Genomic DNA, 25,375 nt, shown 5'->3' on the forward strand with positions numbered 1-25,375 from the left:
TACAAATAAAATGGAAACATAGATGATCTGTGAATCTTTATAGCTTCTCATATTGACATTAAACTATTCATACTTATACATAGAAAGAAACAATTTCAAGAACATCTCAAAAATGCATTTTGAAAATTTCTTTGAGTTTCATAAACAAGTTCCAGTACTGAATGAGTAAACAGATACTTAACCCCCCAATTCAAGTAGATAATGCAATAATTTTTTATTTTGTGGGACAATTATGATTACGCAGTTCATTATATATTTCATTCCTTCTCTTTCCTTATATTCTTGTAAATCCAAGAAAATCAGTCCTCTGCACCCTCAGAGCTCTTTCTACGCATATACCTAGAATTGAATGCCATTGAATTGAACCAGACGATGTATTTTGACAAACTTTGATCCACAGTGTTCCATACACACACACACACACACACACACACACATTCTTGTAATTTTCTTTTTAATTAATCTGAGGGTCATGGCAATTTAGATAATCACCATATTATTATGTGGCAGATCTTGATTAAAAGGACATAGCTGAATACACTAAAGGGAGGATTGTGTTTTGGTGCAGAATTTATTGTTTTACAGAAGTAAGTTTTGAACAATGTAAATAGTATTTAAAATCATGTATATGGTGCTAAATAGGCTCCCACTCAGCAACATGAAGATATATAGTTCTTGAATTCATAATGTCATAGGAATATCCACTTACGATTTAAGAGTGTATTACATCTCTATTAACTCCCTTGTACTCTTCTAGTAGGAGATTTCTAAGTACCTGATAAAATGAAAAATTCTAAACAATTGACTTAAACCCTAAAGCTTTATACATATATATACACATATATGTGTGTATATATATATATATATATTCTGCTGGAGTGAAAAAATATTTTCTAAACCTTAAAAAAACTTGTTTTTGTATATTTGAACAATTTTAGCCTTGAGTATGGTGATTAAAAGTTGATTTCTCCTGTCACTTGTTTTTCTCCAAATTGTAACCTGATTATTAGTTTATCATTTACCTTCTCTACAAAAAAGGGAACCATTTCTTATGATTTCCAACCTGTTTGCTATTTACCAGTTTCTTATAAATCTCTGATTTTAGAAATCGAGGAAAAGAATCCTTGGCCATAAGACTATAGATTAACTTCTGAGCCTCATCAAAACATCTGAGAGTTGGTTCTGCAATATTCTTTGAGATGAGGTCCCTGGTACTGAAGTCAATGTTGATCTGTGGAAATAAGTTTGCATATCATTATATTAGTTTACTCAAGGAATATGTCTTTTATACAGTTGGTAGATGCACATATTATTTGAATTGCTTTTCTAAACACAAAGTTAATCTGATGCAAAACAGCAGAAAAAGTCATACTTTTTTTTTCCCCCTGGAATGCAGAACACGTTTGGTATAATTATTTCTCTTTCTTTGTGTGACCTTTTCTTATTTCTAATGGGAAGACAGTAGAAAGGTGGTCATTTGGGGAAGGAGCCAATAGCAAACTAAGGCACACTGGTTGCAAAGAGACCAATCAGAGGCTAAAAACTAACCTGGGTGGCTCAGTTGGTTAAGTGTCTGCCTTCAGCTCAGGTCATGATCAAGTCCTCAGATCAAGTCCCACATCAGACTCCTTGCTTGGAAGGGAGATTGCTTCTTCCTCTCCCTCTGCCTCTCCCCTTGCTGGTTCTCACTTTCTCGATTTCTCTCTTGTGCAACCTCTCTCTCTCAAATAAATAAATAATGTCTTTAAAAAATCATTATTTTTCCTAGTTTGAGAGGGTTGGCATTGACAGAGAAGAGAAGTAAAGCCTTATTTTGAGATTATAAAACAATAACAAAGGCAAAAAATCAAGGTATTTTGTGATTTTAAATATATTTTCCCATAAATCCTTTTTTTCTAGTACTTTAAACCTAATTCCAATAATATACTTTCCATAGGCAGAACAATTACTAGGATATAGCAGGTTGGCTACTACCAACACGTTCCCATTCTCTATACTTCCCCTTGTATTCCACACAACATTCTTTTTTGTATTTCTATACTTTTATTTCTATTTTCCATACAACATTCTTTTTTTGTATTTCTAATTTGTATTTCTTTTTGTTTGCCAAAATAAACCAAATAACATCCCCCTCTTCAATGACTCCCATGCCTTCCACAAAGTATACCTGTATATGTGTGTGTGTGTGTGTGTGTATCCTTGTCCCCAAAAAACTATCATACATGAGTATCTTCTGCAAGGTCTAAGAGAGATCTATTACATTGGAACACACCATTCATCAGCAAATCTGTAAAATGCCCCAAACCCTTGGAAGATGCTTATTCAACTCTACACATATTCCAGGATATACTCTGCAAAGCAGAAAATTTCACAACCAGGGTGTCCAATTTAAATCAAAAACATTCATGAAGTGCAAAAGAAATTTGAATCTTAGAATTAAAAACTCAAGGAAGGCAGGTGCTCCCTCCATCTCATTCATCCTTCTATTTTCTGGCACTTAGCAGAGTATCTGCCACATACTAGGCAATCAATAAATATTTGTTGACTAGAATTAAAATGTCTCTTGGCAAAATGCGGAGATTGTAAAAATTCCATAATGTAGGGGTCCGGTGAAAGAAAGACTACACATGACAATTTGTGCTTATTGAATTGAGGTTAAAAGAAGCAGACAGACCTATAATCAAACCTTTCCTCAGCTACTTACTTGCTATTCATATGAGTGAAGGACATTCCATAATTTCTTTTAATCTTTCCTTTTCATGGTATAATAGAGAAGAGTAATAGCATTTATCTTAAAGTGTTTCAAGGACTAAATGAGATAAGTGATATCAAAATATTTTAATATTATTATTCCAGAAAGAAGAGAAGAAGAAAAAACTTTTAATTTGGAAAGAACCAGAAAGACGTCACTATTTGTTCACAGATGTCTTCCTTCTTGAGGGATTTCAGCTGTTCGGCGATCCTACATTTGCACCTTTATTTCTCTGATCATCCTCTTACGTCCTCCGCCTGAAAATTCCAGGCCAAACGCTACAACTCTCTGAAGGCCTCAAATCTGGAATCAATATCTCCTTCTTTATATAGGAAGATGGTGGAGGGCAGTGGAAAGACTTTGGGATAAATTTCTCCTCTGTGCTCTAACACTTAGTACTCTGGTGACCCGGGTTGAGTTTTTAATATCTCCGAGCAATGCTTCCTTGTCATTAAGCTAGGTAGTTCCTGATGGAGTTTTTTAATGAGAATTAAAATAAAATGATCCTTACAATCATTGATTCCACAAATATTTATAGTTATTTATGGTTATTATGTACCAAATGCTTTCTACACTTGGGAAATGATAACCAACAACTAAATCAAATATTTATTATTTGGTTATTATGGTTATTATGTACCAAATGCTTTCTACACTTGGGAAATGATAACCAACAACTAAGTAAATAGCATTATTTTAGAAATAAACTTGAAGGATGAGAAGAAGCCAGTCCTCTAAGAGTGTGGGGGAAAAAAAAAAAACATTTCTAGCAGAAAAAAACAACAAATGCCAAGTTTCTGATGCGAGAAACAATTGGTTATGTTCTGAAAAGACACATGTCTGGACGGCTGGGGTAGAGGGTGTGAGAAAGAAAGTTCCTGTAATGAGATTTGCCTACAAGTCTTGTAGCACTTAAGTGCAGTATAAGGAGCTCTTATTTTTCTACTAGAAATAATAAGAAGACAACTGAACTATACCATTAATTACTAAAAGACATCATCTGCAATTTGCTTAACTTTGTATTCCCCGTAATAGTAAATATAGCAATTTATCTCACTGAAGCATTCACTCATTGGGGGGAGTTTTCATTCACAGCAGGGCTGGTGTGTGCCTGGTGCCTGGTGTGCCTGTGTTGGCTTCTTATTATTATTTTAATTAGAATTGAACACCTCCAATAACTCCACATTTCCTATTTAAAACATTCAAAGCCTTGATTTTGGCATTCATGGCTTTTATAATGGAGTCCTAACTTCACTTTTTTTTTTCTCCTTTATGTGTGCCCTGTATTTTTACCAAGCTAGACACCCCCCCCTCAAATTCCTGGTATTTTCCCACCTATGAACATTTTTTCATACCATCCTACTCACCTGAAAGTCACTCCTCTTCACCAAGTCTTTTATGCCCATGAGCCTACATTCAAGTAATATCTACCCTGTGAAGTTTACTTGTGGATTGCTTCCTTTGGGCCCGTCAAAGGACTTTGTGTTACTTAGATCGTATTTACATTTTGTGCCTCCTTCTCTATGCCTTGTGCCATGTAAGGACTCCATAAATACAGACTGCATAAATAAAGTGAAAAAAATGTTTCTTTATTTGTTAAAAAATATCACATTTAAATTTTAAAGGGAACTATTCCAACATATAATTAATATTATTTATTAAGATAGATGAAGCTTGTACTTCTGACTTATCTCTCTCATTTCTCTGACTTGTCTGTTCTCCTACCAAGGAACTGCCAACATCAGCTATGATAGCTGACTGATGAGAGATACACTAATCCCAGGAGATAATTAGTAGTCTTATGAGGCTGTGTCTTGGCAATTCAGCTTAATGTCAGTGACAAAACATCACACCCACATGTTTGTATAAATGTCATTATTTTTCTCCAAAGTTCTTCAAGCTTGAAATGTAGGAATCATCTCTGATACCTCTTATTTCTCTGATCTCTCTATTTTTTCCCCTCATTTCCTTTTTATTTGGTAATTTCACAATGGCTCTTTTCGTTCTCACTCTTTTTTTTTTTTTAAGATTTTTATTTATTTATTTGAGAGACAGTGAGAGAGAGCATGAGAGGCGAGAAGGTCAGAGGGAGAAGCAGACTCCCCATGGAGCTGGGAGCCTGATGTGGGACTCCATCCCGGGACTCTGGGACCGTGACCTGAGCCAAAGGCGGTTGCTTAACCAACTGAGCCACCCAGGTGCCCTCATTCTCATTCTTATTTCTCTTGTTTAGCCTTTTATAATGGAATCTCTTTCCCAAATTCTGTAATTTCTAGTCTTACCATGTCTTTTCCTTCTGTACATAATCCGAAGGAAAAAATATGCTTTCTGAAGGAAATGAGATAGTAAGCAGATCTTTGAATTATTATCACGAAGAGATAGATTAAGGAAGGAACTTGCACATGGGCAGGTAAACCAATAGGAACCCAGTGGATTTTGAGAACAGGAAAAGCAAGAACCTGGAAAGGAATGAAGGTACCAGATTATGTGGGACCGTATAGTTCTGTTAAGGAATTTTTACTTAACCTGAGACCAATGGGAAGAAATTTTAGTAAAGGAACATGTTTGAAAAAAAAAAAAAAAGTATCACTGGTTTCCCTGTGTTATAATGGCTGGATGTGGATAAAAGGTACAAAATTGAGGAGCACCTGGGTGGCTCAGTGGGTAAAGACTCTGCCTTCGGCTCAGGTCATGATCTCAGGGTCCTGGGATCGAGTCCCACATCTGGCTCTCTGCTCAGCAGGGAGCCTGCTTCCTCCTCTCTCTGTCTGCCTCTCTGCCTACTTGTGAACTCTGCCTGTCAAATAAATAAATAAAATCTTTTTAAAAAAAAAGGTAGAAAAATGAGAAAACCTTACGAAAAGTTCAGGTGGGTAGTGATGGTGAATTTGGCTGTAAAACGTCACAGGGGATGGTGGGAAGTGCATAGCTTTTAAAGATATCTAGAAAGTAGAATGGGTGAAACTTGTGATTGCATAGTGCACTAGGATGAGGGACAAAATATTGAGGAATGGCTGGATTTTAGCAGTATTCTGAAGCATGAGATCACAGAAGAGCTGATGGGGTGGAAGTAGATCAAGGATGACTACCGATTATTTATCCAGAGCAAATAGAAGAACAGAGTTGCCATTAACTGAGATGGGGAGACTCAGGTAGAAGAACGTTTTGAACAGAAGATCAGGGCTCAGATTTGAATTTGTTAAGTTTGAGCTGCCCTTTTAAAAATACGGGCGCCTGGGTGGCTCAGGTGGTTATGTGTCTGCCTTGTCTCAGGTCATGATCCCCCGCTCTGCAGGGAGCCTGCTTCTCCCCCCCCAACCCTGCTCCACTCATGCGTGCTTTCTCTCGCAAATATATAAATAAAATAAAAATATATTTAAAAATATGGGACCAGACAAATTATTGGGGGAATGAATGTGAGCAGAAAATGAAGGGGATTGCCTTCCCTCATTATAGTTTCTGTTGGGTTATGAGTCAGAACAGTAAAAGAGATTGCTAAATACAGTCAGTAAGGAAGGAGGAAATCGAGTACTAGAAATCAACTGAAGACAGTATTTCAATTAACAGAGAGTGATCAATTTTGTTAAATGCCCCCTGAGAAGTCAATATAAGTAGTATGAGAATTAAGTTATAGAAAGTGTCTTGTCTTTTCTCCTCTCTAATCCCTTGAAATTTTCAGTGAACTGGGAAAATAGTGAAAATATTAGGTCTCAAATACAGAGATAGATAGATAGATAGATAGATAGATTTAAAAGAATCACTTCTGGGGGTGCCTGGGTGGCTCAGCCTCTGCCTTTGGCTCAGGTCATGATCCTGGGGTCCTGGGATTGAGCCCCACATCAGCTCTCTGCTCCACGGGGAGCCTGCTTCCTCCTCTCTCTCTCTGCCTGCCTCTCTGCCTACTTGTGATCTCCATCTGTCAAATAAATAAATAAAATCCTTAAAAAAAAAATCACTTCTGGGGGCATGTCTGTGAGCTGCATCTTCTACTTTGTTTAAATATCAGCTATAATTTTTGGTTGGGTTCTACCAGAAGATGCATGGATAAATTTTTTATCTCAAAGAGTAAGGCAGGAGATGCTGAGCTTGGAGTAGACCAAAGGTAAGGTCCCATCAGGAAGTGAACTTCTAAAGATGGAGCCTCTCCAGCTGGAGGATATTGAGGCATTCCTGAACTGCCTGGGAGCTAGGGGGAAGCTCTGACTATGCTGAGAGGGTCAAATTCTTAGGTCAAGGACCTGGGCTATGGGGTGCCTGGGTGGCTCAGTGGGTTAAAGCCTCGGCCTTCAGCTCAGGTCATGATCCCAGGGTCCTGGGATGAGCCCCACATTGGGCTTTCTCCTCAGCAGGGAGCCTGCTTCCCCTTCTCTCTCTGCTTGCCTCTCTGCCTACTTGTGATCTCTGTCTGTCAAATAAATAGATAAAATCTTAACAAAAAAAAAAAAAAAGAGGCTGGGCTAAACAGTTTATCAGTTAATGAAATAAAGTTCACATTATTTACTAATATGATAGCTACTTGCATTTCGTTTGTATGGATACAGAGTTCAGTTTCAAGGACTCTGAGAAATATAATATTTCTTTTGCTTATTTTTTCAAAAGATTATGAATTATCTTAGATATCTGAGCCCGCTGCACTGTCAGTCTCAGAAAAGAATTGTGATTCTTACTGAATCTCTGACAGCAGAGATGTCATCACAACCATTAGAGGCTTTTAAATTCTGTCAATTTTGAAAAGGCCTTGACATAGGTGACAATGAAAGCAATCCACTGCATTAAAATGACTACTTTGTGAATGATGTTTGGGGCAGTTGTTTAAAAACAGTTTTATTCTAAAGACCCAGAATCTGTTAATACTCATGGGATTTTGTTAACCCTCAGATATGGCAGCCAAAGTTCCCCTTATTATGCCAGCAGTTTTAAATCCTTTTAGTTTTCCACAAATCATTTTATCAGGAAGAATACATTTTAAAGGGTACCAGCTGGCTTTCCTGTGACCCTCCACTCCGCTTTCTCTATTTTTACATAATTTGAATGAAAATTTTCAATTGTGTTCTTGCATTCAAATTAGATAGTCTTTTCCTCATCTAGAAAGTCGAGTGGAGCAGGAGACTGTCGTTAAGCACAGAGAGTGTTCCTGCCTATGGAAAGCACCTTACTAAAACAGAGCAGGTGGCGTCTTAGACCTCATTCACAACAGAGCTTGAAAATTACTGTTCAAATTAAAGCCGCCTCTAGTTATGTTTTTGGTTACATAGTTCTATTTAATCACCACAAACTCCTCTTGTATTACTTCATTTTTGACATTATTAAAGGAAAATGAATATTCTGAAATATATTCTCAAGGGTGGCTATTAAAGTTGAGAATAGCAGAGTTTGTAACACCTAGAAGGAATCCATCCCTGCACAGGACTTGATCCTTTTGTCCTTATCGGTTTTAGAGACACAAATCAGTGACACGTGTTGGGAGGTAGTATTAATGTCTTAAATCGGGCAAAGGAAGCAGAAGAAATGATAACACATGCAAACACATAAGTTGATAAAAATAGATGGACATAATGTATATGGATAACGCATATGATTGCTAAAAATAGATGTACATAAGCAAAAGTTATCTGGATAGTTGAGAGGGAGTCCAATTGACTCGTTTCATTCACCAACCCAAACATGCTAATCTAAGACTAATTTCAGTAGCACAGAGACACATGGAAATTGGAAAAACATCTGAGTGTTTTCTTTTCAAGTTAAAACGTAGCAGCCTGTTTTTCAGAGGGCCAAAATGACACTGCAAATTATTTAGAAGAAGTACTCCTGCAACTCTTTCGCCTCTTAATGCCATAATGAATCTAAACTTGGTGGTTTAAGAAGTTTTATACAAATTAAAGAGAATATGAGAAGAGAAATAAAGCTTTTGATAGAAAAGAAGACAGACGCTGTGTGCCAAGATAATTTTATGCTTTTGCCTTTAGCATAAACATCAAGGTTCCCAGCTTTATTACAAACATTTAAAATAAATAGTAGATCTAGAGAATGGAATTTGGAACCTAAGAGCACGGGCTGTAGACCTCTCTTCTCATGATCTGTTGTATCATCGTGACTGCGGACTCGTTATTTTCTCTCTAGGGCTCAGATCATTTTCACCTGTGCAATGTAGGTGATTATAATACCTCCCTAAGATAGTGCCCATGATGATCGGATACAATAGTCCACATGAAAGCATCATGCAGAGATGTCACTTGTAGTTTCTTTAGCTCTGTTTCCCCTTTGCCTCCTACCCCTCCTCCTTCTCATGATTCTTGATCACCTCCTTTTGCTCCTCTTTCTCTCTCTTACATTTTCAGAGGCTTTTTAAGGTGAAATAAATAAGGAAGAAGAAATTATTGGCATCCAGGGGGTGATGTTCCTTCAGTCTGCTCTCTGACACAGACTGTGCTAGGCTTCCTTCACAGCTGTTCTAGCCTTCTAGGCACTGCCTGGTGCTTTGACTTCTTCGTCTTTCTTTCCTATCCTTCTCTCCCATTATGTCTAATTCCCTCTCTGCCCCCATTTCTGGTCAAAGCTCATGTATTACTTCTTTTGAAATACATTTTCTCATTCCCCCTAGAAATTGATTTTCCTGTTGATGCTACATATCACCTGTGTTCCTACCACAACTCTCATCAAAGATTATTGTTAATGATTTTTTAACTGGAGTCCTCTCCTCAAAATGGTTAGCTTTACCTAATCAGGGACTCTTGTCTTTTTTCTTATCTGCTCCAATATGGTTCCTGGCATATACGAGACACTTCATAATCAGTGTACAAAAAATTAGGAAATTAATAAAGAGGCAAACTCATTATATCTGGAGATGATCCTAGAGTTGGAGGACACTTTTGATAAGCAGCAACTTGTGGGGCCAGACAAAAACATCAACATGTTGGTGGAAGTGGCATTAAAAATGCTAAGAAAACATTGGAATCTAAGATGGAGAAGACAAAGTTGGAATGACAGTAATATCAAGACATGGTTCCAAATGCCTATTTTCATGGGCCTCTCTCTACCAATAGTTCATATATCTATTTCCTTTCTTTGGGATTCTGTTTAAAGCTAACTTTATTTATAATAAAGACCTTATCTCAGTATCTTGTCTCACTACTATTCAATCATTATATCCTTCGAGGTATAATGCAAAGAGTTCCCTCTGTAACTTTTTTTTCACTTAATCATTTGTTGCTTTGCTATTTTCCCCTACTTCCATAAATTTCATTTTTTTAACCCAACTCGCTTCAAAGTTTCTTTGGAGCCAAACCGTAGTTTCAACCTATTTTATTTTCTTGCATTTCCTTATCAAGCTGCCTAGTTCACACAGCATATTGCATTATACTTCAGCGTTTTTTTAATCTGTTCTCCTGCCTAAACTGAGCTGCCCTTCCATGGAGATACTTCGTCTTATGAAGGGATGAACAGTAGACACAGAGTGAGTATTTGCTGATGTGAAATAAAATATCAACAAATAACATTATACTGACTTCAAAATAAAAGCAAAACACCAGACATAGATATTTTAAGAAGTCTCCTGCACCCATGAAGATACCTTCTCCCCTGTGACTATAGTTTCTTCTTTGTCTTATGAGTTGTGGTGTCTTCACATTTAATAAATACATTTTAATTTATTTTTTTTAGAAGATTTTGTTTATTTGAGATAGAGAGAGAGTGCACACACAGACTGTAGGGAGAGGCAAAAGGAGAGGGAGAAGCAGACTTCCTGCTGAGCAGGAGCCCAATAGCAGCAATGCCAGGCTCTATCCCAGGACCCCAGGATCATGACCTGAGAGGAAGGCAGGTGCTTAATTGAGTCAGCCACCCAGGTGTCCCATTTAATAAATACATTTAAGAATTAAATATTTCATACTGATATTCTTTGACTTAAAAAACTGCCAATGTATTTTCCTGGATTGGTGATAATATGCAGTTGAATTTATATAATTTTAAATATTAGACTGTTGTCTGATTTGGGACATTTTCTACTATCTCAAAATGAAAACCAACATAAGCATAAACATTCTTCTCTCTAATCACATATTTTCCATCCTGAGTAATTTCTTTTTCAATAAAAAGAATGACACAAATATAATATACATAAGTGAGATAAATATAACATGAATATTTAAAATCTGTCAGTGTTTTTAGTAATATGAAAATACTTCGGGGTGCCTGGGTGGCTCAGTGGGTTAAGCCTCTGCCTTCGGCTCAGGTCATGATCTCAGGGTCCTGGGATCGAGTCCCACATCTGGCTCTCTGCTCAGCAGGGAGCCTGCTTCCTCCTCTCTCTGCCTGCCTCTCTGCCTACTTGTGATCTCTGTCTGTCAAGTAAATAAATAAAATTTTTTAAAAAAGAAAATATTATTTAAAATATTTTGAAGAGTTCCATTCTCTTGAAACCAAGTAAAATTACTTTCTTAAAATTTCCAAATATTATGAAATGAGTGGTCCAAATTGAAGGATGAATACCTGAACGTTTAAGAATTTCTTTTACACTTATAGGTTCTTATTGTGTACAAAGTAGAGGCACTTTAAAAAATAATTGCTTAAAAAAAAAGTTGCTTGTCGGGATGCCTGAGTGGCTCAGTCAGTTAAGGGTCTGCCTGGGGCTCACTCAGGTCATGATCCCAGGATCTACATCAGGATCCTTGCTCAGCAGGGAGCCTGCTTCTTCCTTTGCCTCCCACTCCCTCTACCTGTGCTCTGTCACTCTTCCTCTGATAAGTAAGTAAAATCTTTTTTAAAATTAAAAATATTGCTTGCCTAACAATTTTCTTATTTTTAAATCACTTAGTTAAAATGTCTGGCTATATTTATACCTTTTTATCCTCAGTATTTTCTTCTGAAATTGTCTAGGTATAGTCCATTCAACGAGTAGCTCTTTTTAATCTCAAACTAGTGATTTGCTAACATGTTTTTATAATGGTTGTTTTCAGGTTGAAACTATAGCCCTAATAGAGACTTGTTGAAAAAAAGAAAGGGATTACATGATACAAACCATAGACATGTGATCTTACTCATCATTCTCATGTGTCCTGTGTGGTTGTTATGTGCTTGGTTTATAGGTGAATGAGGAGATGGGAAACTGAGGCTTAGAGAGAGAGAACAGCTCACCACAAGATTACAGGATTTTAATTTAGGTCTAGATAGCTCTCAACTTCCAGTCTTCCACTATATCACACTATTAGCGTAGAAACTAGAGAAAAGGTAACGCTGTAAGGGAGAGAGAGCATAAAGTCTAGTTATGATTATTATCATTTCTCGCCAAGACCTAAAATTTCAATTTTTGTTGTTTTGTTCAGTGTGCTGTCTTTGCCTGTTAGAACAGACGGGGGTTGTTTAGTAAATTTATTATAATCTAATTATAAATTGTTTAATTGCATCAATTGAAAATTAAGTTACGCTAGCAATTTCATAGATGAGGAAATAGAGATGCAAGAAATTAAAGAGAAATTAAATAGGAGTTAATAGACATCTGCATAACATGATTTTGCCATTCTTTTTTACTGTAGGATTTTCTACCAAGAAGATCAGTTGTAATTTTTTTTTAAGGAATTTTAATTTTTTTTTAAAGATTTTATTTATTTATTTGACAGAGAGAGAGAGACAGCGAGAGAGGGAACACAAACAGAGGGAGTGGGAGAAGGAGAAGCAGGCTTCCCACTGAGCAGAGATTTCCATGCAGGGCTTGATCCCAGGACCCTGGGATCATGACCTGAGCTGAAGGCAGACACTTAATGACTGAGCCACCCAGTTTTGATTCTTTATAAGAGTCGCTTATATAACTATAATCAAATATGGAAAACTGGAGACTATTCTCATATAAATGTCACTCTTGAATTAATTTTTTTTTGAATTAATTTTTTTTACTTGTGAAAATCATGTTTTCCCGCTTCTATATCAAATATATGAACTTGTCTTCATAAGTTTGCCTACTAGATAAATCTAAAATACTTCCCACCCTTTCTTTATCTATACTACTGCCCATCCAACCTCACCCTCCCCCCCACTTTCCATTAGCCATATCAAAATGTTTGTAACTTTCAGGAAACATTAGGGAGCTTTGTACTTCCATGTGATTTCACTGTGCCCTGCGTCTGAAATATTCTTTCTTCATTTACATCTTGATATTACTCTTTTCATGACATACATTTTTCATGTGTGAGTCATCCAGAAAATGCATCCCTTAACTCTCCAGATTTAATCACTTTTCCAGTGTGCTAATAATGAACTTCAAATGTGGCTTTATTATTATATTGTTTATTGTGTATTTGACTGGTTTTATTACATGTCAGTCTCTCCTGCTTTGTGACTTCATTGTGGGAACGGGCACTCAGTTTAATGAGTCAACATACCCACAGTTGTATTATATTTAATATACAGCTGATGGACAGAGAAATACCTTGAAGACTGACATATAATATAAGAGGCAAATGCCCGTTAGTAATTTGGGAAGGTGAAATTTAGTAATCTGTTGAATTGGAAACAACTAATGGCAAATAATAGGAAAGATAATGAATATTTCAAATGTACATCTACATAGTTCTTTGTTTTCAGTGAATTTTGTCATATTTGATAATAACATTTTTAGATACTTCAAAGAGAAAATATAATTATTACTTGAAAAGCAGCCATAAATTTAATTATATTTTTTTGGTCAAATTAATTAGATGGACAAAGTATAAAAAGCCATAAAACTTTTATATGCTAAAATAATAACTATGTTATTTATTTAAATTATTACCACATAAATTTATTTTAGAAGAAAATATTAGGAAGATAAACAAAGCTATTTTGTCAAAATTGATAAATTATTATATATTGTAAGATTAATTGAGCTATATTATATATTGTAAGATTAATTCAGCTATAATTAAAAGACGACATTTCTTATTAGAAGACTTTTCATGCAAAATGTTTGAGAATATTATTCTAAAACAATCACTGTTAATTAGCTGAATTCATAGAGAAGAAAAAAAATCTGGCTTTCAAATCAATATCACAATAAATAGGATATCTTTAGAGCTGATTTCAAACCCTTTTAGGAAATGACACATTAATCAACTTGACAAATCTCATATACTATATTTTCAATTTTCCAGAATTATTTATTGATTCTTAGATGGTGACGGGGAAATGAATGTTGAAACAGCTTCACAGCAGTTAAAATTCTTCACTCTTCACCCGCCCCCGCCTCGTGAATTTAAAGCTATGCTTTAGTAGCTCATATGTCTGTAAAGTTATACGAGCCAATGTATGCCATAGTAATTAATGTCCAATTAAAACTTGAACTACTGATACAGCCACTTTATGTCCTAGATTTTCTGAAAGTGTTTTCATTTCACCTATTCTTTTTTTTGTCCCCATAAGTGTAATAACCCTTCTCACATCATGAATCCTAATTTTGGGTCAGAAAATATAATAACTATCCCCTAGGATAGGAGGAAATTGGTGTTTTTGCCTCTGTAGGAAAGATGACTTGTACTAGTAGTTCATGTTCAGTACTAGTAATTCATGTAGCTTTCTATTTAGTACTTATGCATTAAAATTCCTTGCTTATATGATATATTCAGTGAGGAACTGAAATCATTTAAATTATAAATCACTTAAACTTTAAATATTAAAGGGTATATGAGGATGATCATGGTTTGGTTCTGGAAATAAAATCAAATATAAATGAGGTGTTACATACATTGAACATTTTTTTGGGGGGGGAGTTATTTATTACCAGTCACTCCAGGTTTCTCTCTAAGACCCTTTCTACTTTCCTTATCTTAAAGCAGCACAGGTGGGTCCTGAAACATTGCTTCATACCTTTGGCTAATTTTTACTATCAAAGAAATAAAGGTAAGCAAATGCTTCTTTTGGAAAGTAAGATATTACCTGCCATAAAGTGGAGATCCAAAATACTAAAAATGAAGAGTTCATGTTGTTCGGTAACAGTCCTATTTTCCCTCACATATTATTCGAAATTTTTATATATATTATTCTCTTCTAGAATTCTATTCCATCTTGACCACCATGATTTATAAAAGGGGGAAAACGAAAGTGAACTTGAAATGCAAGAACACATTGAAGTAACATTTCTATAGGGTAAACTTGAGAGTGATTTAACCTGAGATAATGAACACAATTTTCCAGGAATCTGCAGGTTGTGCTAAGGAAACAAAAATATTGGTCATATCTGGCACATAGTAGGTGTTGAAAAATACTTGCTGAATCAGTAAAAGATAGGATCATTTTAAAGGCACTTCTTTTGGAGTTTACGACATTTCTACTTGAATACATAGTGACAATTTGTTTCCCTTTAGATGGATTAAGTCTTATAATTGGGAGCAGATTTGGTAGCAGGTGAGTAGTCACTATCCTGGAGTGTTTTCCTCACCTCTTTAGGGGCATCAGCTTCAATGAATTCAGAATAGATCATCTTGGCTTTAGAAGCAATTTTTTCTGCACTTTCTGTTTTTTTGAAGTCTTCACAGGCAAGCCAGAACTCAACATTTTCTTCACTAAACTCTGATTTTAGAAATGTTCGAAAAGCATCCAAACCAGCTATAAAATATAAAAGAAAAACTTTTGTATATCAGGCAGTGCAGTATACATAATCAACAGGAATACATTGTATAATATGAGCATTTACTGAGTGTTCAGTGGCAAATATTTATCATCCCTCTCTATATAGTGGTATGTTTTTGTTTTTAAGTTCAGAAACCTTATTTCGGATCAATAATCATAAATATAAAATATTCTCTTTTAAAATATTTTTAAAGTATTTTATTTATTTATTTGACAGAGAGATCACAAGTAGGCAGAGAGGCAGGCAGAGAGAGAGGAGGAAGCAGGCTCCCTGCCAAGCAGAGAGCCTGATGCGGGGCTCGATCCCAGAACCCTGGGACCATGACCTGAGCTAAAGGCAGAGGCTTAACCCACTGAGCCATCTGGGTGCCCCATAAATATAAAATATTCTTGTCTCTATTTCTCCAGTTAGCTCCATTAACAAAGAAAAACTGTACTTTTTCTTTCTAGATCTTAAATATCAAGAAGTTGTGTCTAGAGGAAAGTCTTGATGGTAACTTCATGGGAAATCCATGGGCTTAGCGTCCTATACCCAATGAACTAAGCCCAAAACAAGTAATGATGTTATATTGACTTCAGAGTAAGAATAGCTTTGCTGCGGTGAGTTGGTGAGGAAACAATTTGATGCTCAAGAGTTAGATTATGTGCATTTGGGCTCAAAGCAAAGATGGGAGGACTGACATTTGGTTAATCTTGAGTGAATACATCAAATCTCCAGACCAAGAAAGTAACCAGCAAAATACTTGGTGTGACTATTTCTCCCCTCCCCTCTATGTGGTGATACGCAATTTTAAGTCCATAAAGCAAGTGAATGAGCTTTTCTCCAGCGTTGCCTTAAGTAAAACCCTGTTGTCGCCCATTCTCCCTTATACTACCTGCTCTAACTTAGCCTGTGCATTGTATTGTTCTCCTGCTCCCAGGTATTCTGAGCATGCATTTCTCCAGAAACTTTAGACTACTTATTTGCAGGCTTGTTTACTTTGCCTTAATTAGTATATGTAATTTCCTTTAAATTTAATAACAACCGGTAGCGCTTGCAGCCTCTGATTCCCTTAGGTCCCATTTCTCCCCATTATTTCACTTTCAGCCAAATTTACATGGGTATTATTCCTATCTGAGATTAATATTGTTCCTTTCTTTACCTTCCTCATCAAAATGTGCCCTGAAATATTCTTTAGAATATCTAGAGCTGGGGCGCCTGGGTGGCTCCGTGGGTTAAAGCCTCTGCCTTCAGTTTGGGTCATGATCTCAGGGTCATGGGATCGAGCCCCTCATCGGGCTCTCTGCTCAGCGAGGAGCTTGCTTCTCCTCTCTCTCTGCCTGCCTCTCTGCCTCCTTGTGATCTCTGTCTGTCAAATAAATAAATAAAATCTTTAAAAAATATATCTAGAGCTCACTGAAGAAGGTAATTCTTGCTAAATCAGTTAGGGATGAGTAGGTTGGCTAACTGAATTTAAATAAGAAAAGAAAATCAAACCAACAAAAATGGAACAAAAAAATTTGGTTATCTAATTATTTTTCTAACACAAAAAGTATTGGGGAGAATTGAGAGTGAGAAAAATATATGAGTCTTCGCTTGACTAATGAAAATTTAAGCTTAACATCAGGAATTTTTAAAATAGTGTAATTTTGAGGGCTTTGGTAGCACAAGTATTGACTGTCGCATGCAATAAATATATATATATATTTTTTTTTTAAAAAAGGATTGTGCCTCTACTTAGATAGCAGGTTAGAAAGGTCATTATTACATCTCCACAATTGAATGGACTAAGGTAGTACCTTGAGTTCGTATCATTTGGTTTCACAGATTGCACCTGTCTGAGGTGAGTATCTGTTTATAAATCAGACTGTGGATCTCTCTGAGGAGGAAAATATACATCAGCGCTTTTGCCTTGGGAAGGATTTGCCTTCCAAAACACTGGCGACTCTCTTCCACCTGCCATGAGGGCCCCTTTGCTTTTACTCAAAGCAACTCTTCCCTGACTGCATACTCAGAGTTCTGATCCCTTCTTGTTCCAAAGTAGGGGTGAATAAGCTTGTGGAGAATCAGGGGAAAGGGAATAAACTTGTGGAAAAGAAAATTTTAAGAGAAAGTTTATGGAAAAGGGGCCAAAGTCAGCTATTTGCAGTTTATTGCAGGTGGGAAGCAAAGTGATTTTAGTAAGAGAAAATAGAAAAGGCTTCAGGGAGCCAGATAAAAGCATCTAAAAACACTGGGAAATTAAAAATAGATTTAATATATTTTTTTTATCATTTGAAATAGAGTTGAAATAACAAGTCATTACCAAAGGTTATCAGGTACCAATTAAAATTCTCAGTAGAAATATTGGAGAGTGTGGATGATGTTAATTTGTGAACACTATAAAAAATTCAATTAACTACACATTTATTGCATTTAAAAATACATCTAAGAAGCTTCTGTGACACAAATTTAGGTTATAAAAATCCCCTTAATAACATCCAGTTAAAATTTCCATGAGTTTTGTCTGAACGATGATGAATTTGAGGGTTCAAAACAGAATTTATGCTGAAATCTATTTTATAGCGAGGACAAAGTACACTTTAATGGTATTGAAAGAATGTTGTATATTCCTGTCTGACAGTATTTTACATGTGTGTCGCTAAGGCATGTGAGGCCTCCTCCCAATGAGGATTATCTAAATGTATCCCCGAGAGATGGGAAACTAGAGATCAAGAAACTTACTATTTTCTCACATTCAGCAATTTTAATGAAGGACTACTTGGAGATAATAACCATTGTCCTCTCCCATCACTCAGTTTGGGACACAATGAAATAGAATCAACAGCTAAAATGAGCTAGTTATCTCGGTGTTGAACACACTATTTTATTGAACTACACTTCTATTCTCTATATACAATATGAATGATCACAAGATGTCATGGGACTTTGGAATAATATGTTACATGCAATTAAAATGATGGTCTCTGAGGGCACTCTCTGCGGAATGGAATGGCTACTGGTTAGGCTTAACCGGGGCTGACAAACGGATTAAGCCCTAGGTGTTGAAACTTACATGAGAGCTGAAGCTCAGTACGTACAGGACATAACCCCAAGTTGATGAGAAACATAATTTGGTGAGTTATTTAGCTGTTCAAAAAATTTCCAAGCTATTTTTCTGGTGTTGTAAAAAGCAAAAAACCAAACATCTACTCAAATGAAACTAGGACTCTTCTACTTTACGTGGGCATGAAATAGAAAAGCTCAGGAGATATGCAGATGAGACCATTTGTCTTCGGCTCAACATCTTCCATGCCTCTGCTCTGTGGCGCTGTCCCCTAGAGCTTCCCTACTCCCCTACCACCTGCAGGTTTCTATGAAGAATTCACCAGAATTCAGGTTTCTGGTAAACCTGATCTGTCCCACTCATTATACACTTAAGTAAAAAAGAAACATGCCTTTCCAAACTTACAAAAATGCAATTCCATATCTTTGATGTCTTAGTATATGTCCTTAGTTGAATTCTAGGAGTCATGTGGATTATTTTATGTCTATGGGTTAGGAATTAATCATTTAAGAATTATAAAAACAAAATAGTTTTGTCTAATTCAATTTAATTTTGCATGTGAATAAACAACTATGAAGAATTCACCCAACTTTATTACGTTTTAAACTTTTCTAATATTCTGATATTTACTTTGTAAATTTGAAGTAGAAATTCCATTTATTATCAATGATTTTAATTATTAAACATTCTTTAATACATGGCTCTGCAGAGCCATTTTTTTCTTGTATGAGATACAACTGAGATAAAACTGCTGCAAAACAGAATTACCTATAACAGAAACAGAAGTTCCAAATGACTACTTTGAATTAAATTTTGGGGTTATTATTTATTGAAAATCAGCTTACCTTATTGAGTCAATATGAAATAATATAAATACATATCCACACATGTACATATTAATACATTTAAATATGTTTTTTTCACTAAAAATTATAATTTCAGTTGAAATAAATACTTAAAAACTGTTTTTAGCCTCAAGACATGAAAAAAACAAGTGATTTATTTAAATTTTCAACTTTTTTTTAAAGATCTTATTTATTTATTTGACAGACAGAGATCACAAGTAGGCAGAGAGGCAGACAGAGAGAGAGGAGGAAGCAGGCTCCCCGCTGAGCAGAAAGCCCAGTGCAGGGCTGGATCCCAGGACCGGGGATTATGACCCAAGCTGAAGGCAGAGGCTTTAACCCACTGAGCCACCCAGGTGCCCCTAAATTTTCAATTTTTTAATAGTTTGTATGTTTCTTTCAGCTTGTAACAAGAATAGTCTATATATATATATATATATATATATATATATATTCATGTCTCAGGCTAAAAACATTTATCTCAACTGCAATTCTAATTTTTAGTGGAAAAAAAAAGTTTAAATGTATTAATATGTACATGTGTGTATATGTATATGTATTTATATTACTTAATATTGGCTCAGAAGGTAATTTGATTTTAATTATATATATAATGATAATATATATATAATGATATATATATACACACACATATATGTACATATATATATAATGATAATGAGTCTAAGAAAATGACAGATTTCTTACTTACTATTTGGGATTTTCATTTTGTGTCAATGTTTGAAGTTTCTATAATCATGTCTTATTTTAGGTTCTACCTAATGCCACTTAGGTTTATTTAAATTTTCAACTTTTTTTTAAAGATCTTATTATTCCACCTAGATTTGTGTGACTGTTGGGACTCTTATGCTTCAAATATTGATGAAATTCATATTTTATAATGACTACAACTTTCACAATTTAAAGACTTACTTTTAATCATTTTATTTTTTAGCTTCATCAGATCTTACCTTGGTTGGTTAAAAGTGTGTCCATATTTTCAGACCACGCCATTGTTTCTGTTGTTTGTGACCTGTAGAAACAACATCTACCCTTGACAATAGCATTGTGATCTTTTTCTTCCGTAACCTATAGTAATATTTGAGTTATATGTATTTGTTGAATGACATAATTTAAAAGAGCTTTGTGCCATTAATCAAACTGCAAAAGGTCAACAAAAATTGTATAATGTTTTCCACAGTGGACAGCAACAGCAACATAGAGTGGGATATAATTCAGCATCCGCAATTATTTATTAATCTAGATTACAATTTATTAATATTTGCAAATTCTTACATCTTAATAAAAGCATAGGAGAGAGATTGATCATGGCTCTATGAAGTATAGTGCATTTCTTCTCAACTGTAAATATATTGATTGTTAATTTATGTCGCATCACTCTGGTCTATTCCCAAAAACTTATCATGATAGCAATAGTGATAAATGAACTATTTTCTAAGTTTTCACAGTATATAAAATTATCCATGTTATAATTAAGTATTTCAAAAAAGTTTTTGAAGTGTTTCAATTAAGGATTTCTAATATGTGATGATCTTAAAAGTGTTTATTTATAGTGTTCTGAGAAACCTTTGCCCCACTTCGAGACAGGCTTTATTTTTCCTTAGACTGGTATGCCTCCAGTTCTGGAATGATTTATTTAAATCTAGCAATCTGTCAGGACAGAGTAATATCTTTTCCAAAGCAGTCACAAAAATTTATAGACTTAAGTCTTCTGAAGAAGGTATACTTTTGGGGATGTGATGTAGAAATGGTAAATCAGGTTTAAGATATAAACTTCCTGAGATACGAGTACATCATGCATTATTTGCCTTAATAAACTAAGATCCTGATGAGATAAGCTCCCATCCATAGAAAGCATCTGCTACCCAGAAAAAAAAAAAAAAAAAACAAAAAAAACCCACTAAGATTACATAGCTGTGATGTGCAAATGACTTACTTATTATGGAAAGGGATGAGCTAATTGAAAGTTTTTATTAAAATGATTGATGATAAAATAGAGACAGTGTCATACTGAGTCATTCTTATAAAACTCAATCTTTGCATATCAAGGTGACTGATCTTAAATATGCTATGTGAAGCAATATCCATACTTTTATATTGTGTTACTTCTTGTAATTTGCTGCCGTTTTTATTATTTGTGTTGGGGTTTGTTGTGCTCCCTTCTGCTGTTGCAGATGTGATTGTGTTTTCAGATAATAACAGGTGTCCTTATAGAGAACACATAGAGGAAGATGTGTGACTGGAGATTCATTTTACTACTTTCCATTATTTCCATTTCCTGTTGAAACTTTCTTCCCTGATAGTGGGCAGCTGATACTCCTTTCTCCCTTGATTTGCTAAATCTTAGCCCACAAGATTTTCCATGAAACCATTTTTAAATAGTAGTTTTTTCATTCTAATGGACATTTAAATAATTTCGGTTGTTCAATTCCTATTCTCATTAATGGAGAAGGGGACCCAAACCTAGATTTAAATTTACATTGAAGAGCTTTTGTGCACTATAAAACCTGTTATACTAATAAGCTTATGCTATATTTCATGATTCAAATATTAGGTCTTGTAAGGAGTCCTATTGAATACACTAAAATTATCATATGATCACTTAAAATACACATGTTTAAAAATGTCTCTATTTGAAGATTGATATTTGGTGGTTAACAGAGTAATCAGATTGCGAACTACTTAGTATGAGTGAAATATATGTTAATGAACAGGGCACTGAGGAATGTTGAGCCCAAACCTGGGCACACCGTACAACAATTCTGAGTGAGGAACAGGCACCAGAAAAAGCACATAGAAAACCAAACAAAAATAAAAAACCCTGAGAAACAATGTAGACAGAAAGGATTCGGAGGTGAACATACACTTCCTTGTTGTGTAAGATCTCTGATGATAGGAATAAATATTGTTATTTTGTGGAAGCCGAGAAAATTAAGGCCATCCCATCTCAAGTTTAGCTGATGTGGGAAACAGAGGCAGAAGAAAATCATTAAAATTCCTTACCTACTGACAAGCCCTTGAAACAGGCAGAGTGGCTCTCCCCTGGGAACTCAACTGCCCTCACCTTGAGGTTTTGCTAAGGACAATCCTAGCCTGACCAACCCCCTACCCCAACAGGTCTGACCAGGATCCTATAAGTCTACTTTAACAATTCCTTTATCTCTAAACCTCCAAGATAGTGTCGAGAATCATTCCCAAGTATATGACCCACTGTTATACATCTAAAGGGTCTCACGAGAAGATTTTTATTATTGGTAATAAATAACCTTTCTCCCAACAATAGCTAGCCCCTCAAGGTCCTGGAGACCTTGCTTCCAAAAGTCCTTGGAGACTTACATCATCCATAATCCCCTTGTCCTCACCCACCGCCGAGTCCACCCCTACTCTGCCTTTAAAAACTCTGACTGTAATCTGGTTCAGGGTCCAAGTCCCTACTCCGTTGTGTCGGGTATACTTGGGCCCAAGCTTAAGCATGTCACCTCAGGGTCCAAGTCCCTACTCCTCTGTGTTGGGTATACTTGAGCCCATGCTTAAGCTTGTCAAATAAACCCTCGTGTGATTGCATCGGTGCTTGGCTCCTTGGTGGTCTCTCGGACCCCAAAACTCAGGCATAATAATTTTCCACTACCAAGAACAGTATGTCTGGTCCAAAAACGTTGTGGAACATATATAATCAAATAATGAATGAATGACTGAAGTATTAAAACCTTCAATGGAAGCAGAATAATGGCTTTCAAGATGGTGGTAGGTGACCATGGTAAGGTTATTGAACGTGAGAACTGAATTGCATTAGCTTCAAAGGGTGGAATTAATGGTGAAAGGAAGAGGAGGCAGGATGTGAAATTATCATGGGGGAGCGACCGACCATGGACCTCTCTCTCACCCCTGGGGGGGGGTGAAATTGGGGGAAATGGATAATATCCATTCTGGAAGGTATCAAGGCAAGTCATGTCATTCAGGGAGAGTCAGAATTTGCTTACACCAAAAGCAAAAGGAATATTCAGGGAGGTCCTTATCAGATGTAAAGGAGTCTTTTAGGAATGGAGACATTTAAATGAACTGTAGCTATTTTTGTGAGTTTCATTACTGTAGGAAACCTTAAAAACAAAAGAAGACAACAAAATGTGGGAAATGATGTAAAACTCAGAACAAAAGAAGAATGTCAATGTTTTGAATTAGAGAGATATATTAGAATATTATTTTCTATAGCTAGAGATTATTAGAATAGAATTAGAGATACTTGGATGTTCTAGTATTTCTTAAGGCCCCCAAGATGTTCCATTATCATGAAAAGAAAATTTGCCCCTCAGCTCTCTGAACAAATACCCCTGCTGGTGTGTGATAAATCCTGGGGTGCTCTCAATTCACTATTTTCTAACCAATTTCAAGTTTGACTTGAAAGGATCGATTTTGATGACCTGATATGATGGAAGGGCCGGTGGGAATGCAGTATTCAGTTTTCTGGAGCTAGTCAAGATGCAACTATTTAAAGGAATAAGTTCTTAATTAGCTGTTCAAATTTTTAAGTTCTGGGTTGATTGTATATTTATAATTCTGTGGGAGAATAAATTGTTGTTATATATGAATAAGAGAAATAATATTTTTCCTAGCATCAGAATGTTCAACAATGCATTAAATGTTCATAGTCTATACCACACTGTGTTAGGCAGGTCATGTACTTTATCTTATTTAATCTTGCAAATGACAGTCTGTTTTAATCCTACTTCACCAGTGAATAAGGAGTCTCAGAGATACTAATGACTGGTGCAGTATCTTGCATGTACTAATGGGCAGTTAGAATTCAAACACAGTTGTGTCTCCTTATAACCTAAACTCTTCTTACAATTCTTCCTAGAATGAATGAGTCAATAAGCATATGCTCATGTTTTGGAATATTGATAATAAATATTTCAAAAATGCTTTTCCTGTAATAGAGTTTACTGAATTTCACACAAATAATATTTCCTGTAAATAATAGCTAAATTGCAGTAATCGAGTACTCAGTGGAAAGTTTTCAGAAGAGAGATTCTGAAATCTCATTGTCAAATGAAAATGAAATATCAAATGAAAATAGGACAGTTCTCATGTTAGATGTGAGTGAGAAATGTGTCTTATGTTTTAAAAAATGCAACTGTATACATGTTAAGAAAGAAACTATTGAATTCAAATTGGAGGAAAAAAAGAAGGTGGCTGACTTGGCTAAATTTTACTTGATACATGGTCCCTAAAGTAAGTGGATAATGCACCACTCTATCATTTCTTTTTCTCTCTTTCTTACTTTGATTTTGGTTGTAACTCGAACAGAGCTTTTGTCTGACTCTTCTCATTTGTGCGTGTGCATTTCCTGTATAATTGTGATGCATAATCAGAGTAACTTCATATGTGTATGATTTGCCATGAAAATTCACCATGTATCTGGAGCCAAAATTGTACTTAGTGTTTCATGGGGTTTTGGCTGATTTCCTTTCTGTTTCCTTCATTAAGTGAGTGCCATCAAGACCAGCAGTCCCCATATTATGTGTCCGGAGAAGAGCCAGGCCAGATGGGAACTGCGTGAAAGCTACCAGTTATCTTGCTAATTTTGCCAGCTAGAACCAGTTGTATTGCATCAAAAAATGTGGAATCCAACAACTTAGCTCTTCACACTCAATTAGCAGTGTGCTGGAGAATGGGAAATTCAAGCAAGGAGCCCATGTGCTCCAGGAAGTGACAGCTGCTAACTTACCCAGCATTTAATATCTGTTTTCAAATTTCTTAATAAATATTATAATAATGAATAATTTTTGCAAGGATCATACATATCTTTTGTCACAAACTCTAACATTTAATAATTTTGAAAAGCTTCACGAAAAAAAAAAAAAGCTTACTGTTTTTTCTCCCCTGCATAACCTTCCTTTATCTTAGCAAATATGAAACAATTAACTGCAAAAGCAAGTCATGAATTGTTGACATATTTTAAAAACGAAGAAGAAATCAATAGAGAAAGGGGAAAAATAAATCAGCAAGAAAGACAACAATTAGCATATTTATCATAAATGAAGGAAATAAAACATCAAGACTAATGAAGGCTCAAATGTTTCATTTGTACATCTTCCGAGATAAAAATAGCTTTAAACAGCAACTCACTTCACTGGCAT

At 35.5% G+C, this 25,375-nt stretch overlaps 1 protein-coding gene across 1 annotated transcript; it reads right to left on the minus strand.

The window, feature by feature from the left end:
- Window positions 1–1,027: 1,027 nt before the first annotated feature.
- On the minus strand, window positions 1,028–25,375 carry RGS21 (regulator of G protein signaling 21). Its single transcript, XM_004751491.1, has 4 exons — window positions 25,365–25,375; window positions 20,189–20,265; window positions 15,156–15,322; window positions 1,028–1,231 (listed from the first exon to the last, which is right to left on the minus strand). Exons 1-4 carry the CDS (start codon window positions 25,373–25,375, stop codon window positions 1,028–1,030), a joined length of 459 nt encoding a protein of 152 aa, XP_004751548.1.

Source organism: Mustela putorius, unplaced genomic scaffold, assembly GCF_011764305.1.
Source record: "Mustela putorius furo isolate JIRA1106 unplaced genomic scaffold, ASM1176430v1.1 tig00000508_pilon_pilon_pilon, whole genome shotgun sequence".
Taxonomy (NCBI): Eukaryota; Metazoa; Chordata; class Mammalia; order Carnivora; family Mustelidae; genus Mustela; species Mustela putorius.

Excerpts from the sequence above, each read along its gene's own strand:
- RGS21 (XM_004751491.1), bottom strand. Across the intron at positions 15,323-20,188 it reads CACACTTTTAACCAACCAAG|CTGGTTTGGATGCTTTTCGA; the intron begins GTAAGATCTGAT and ends TATATTTTATAG. Across the intron at positions 1,232-15,155 it reads AAGCTGATGCCCCTAAAGAG|ATCAACATTGACTTCAGTAC; the intron begins GTGAGGAAAACA and ends TTATTTCCACAG.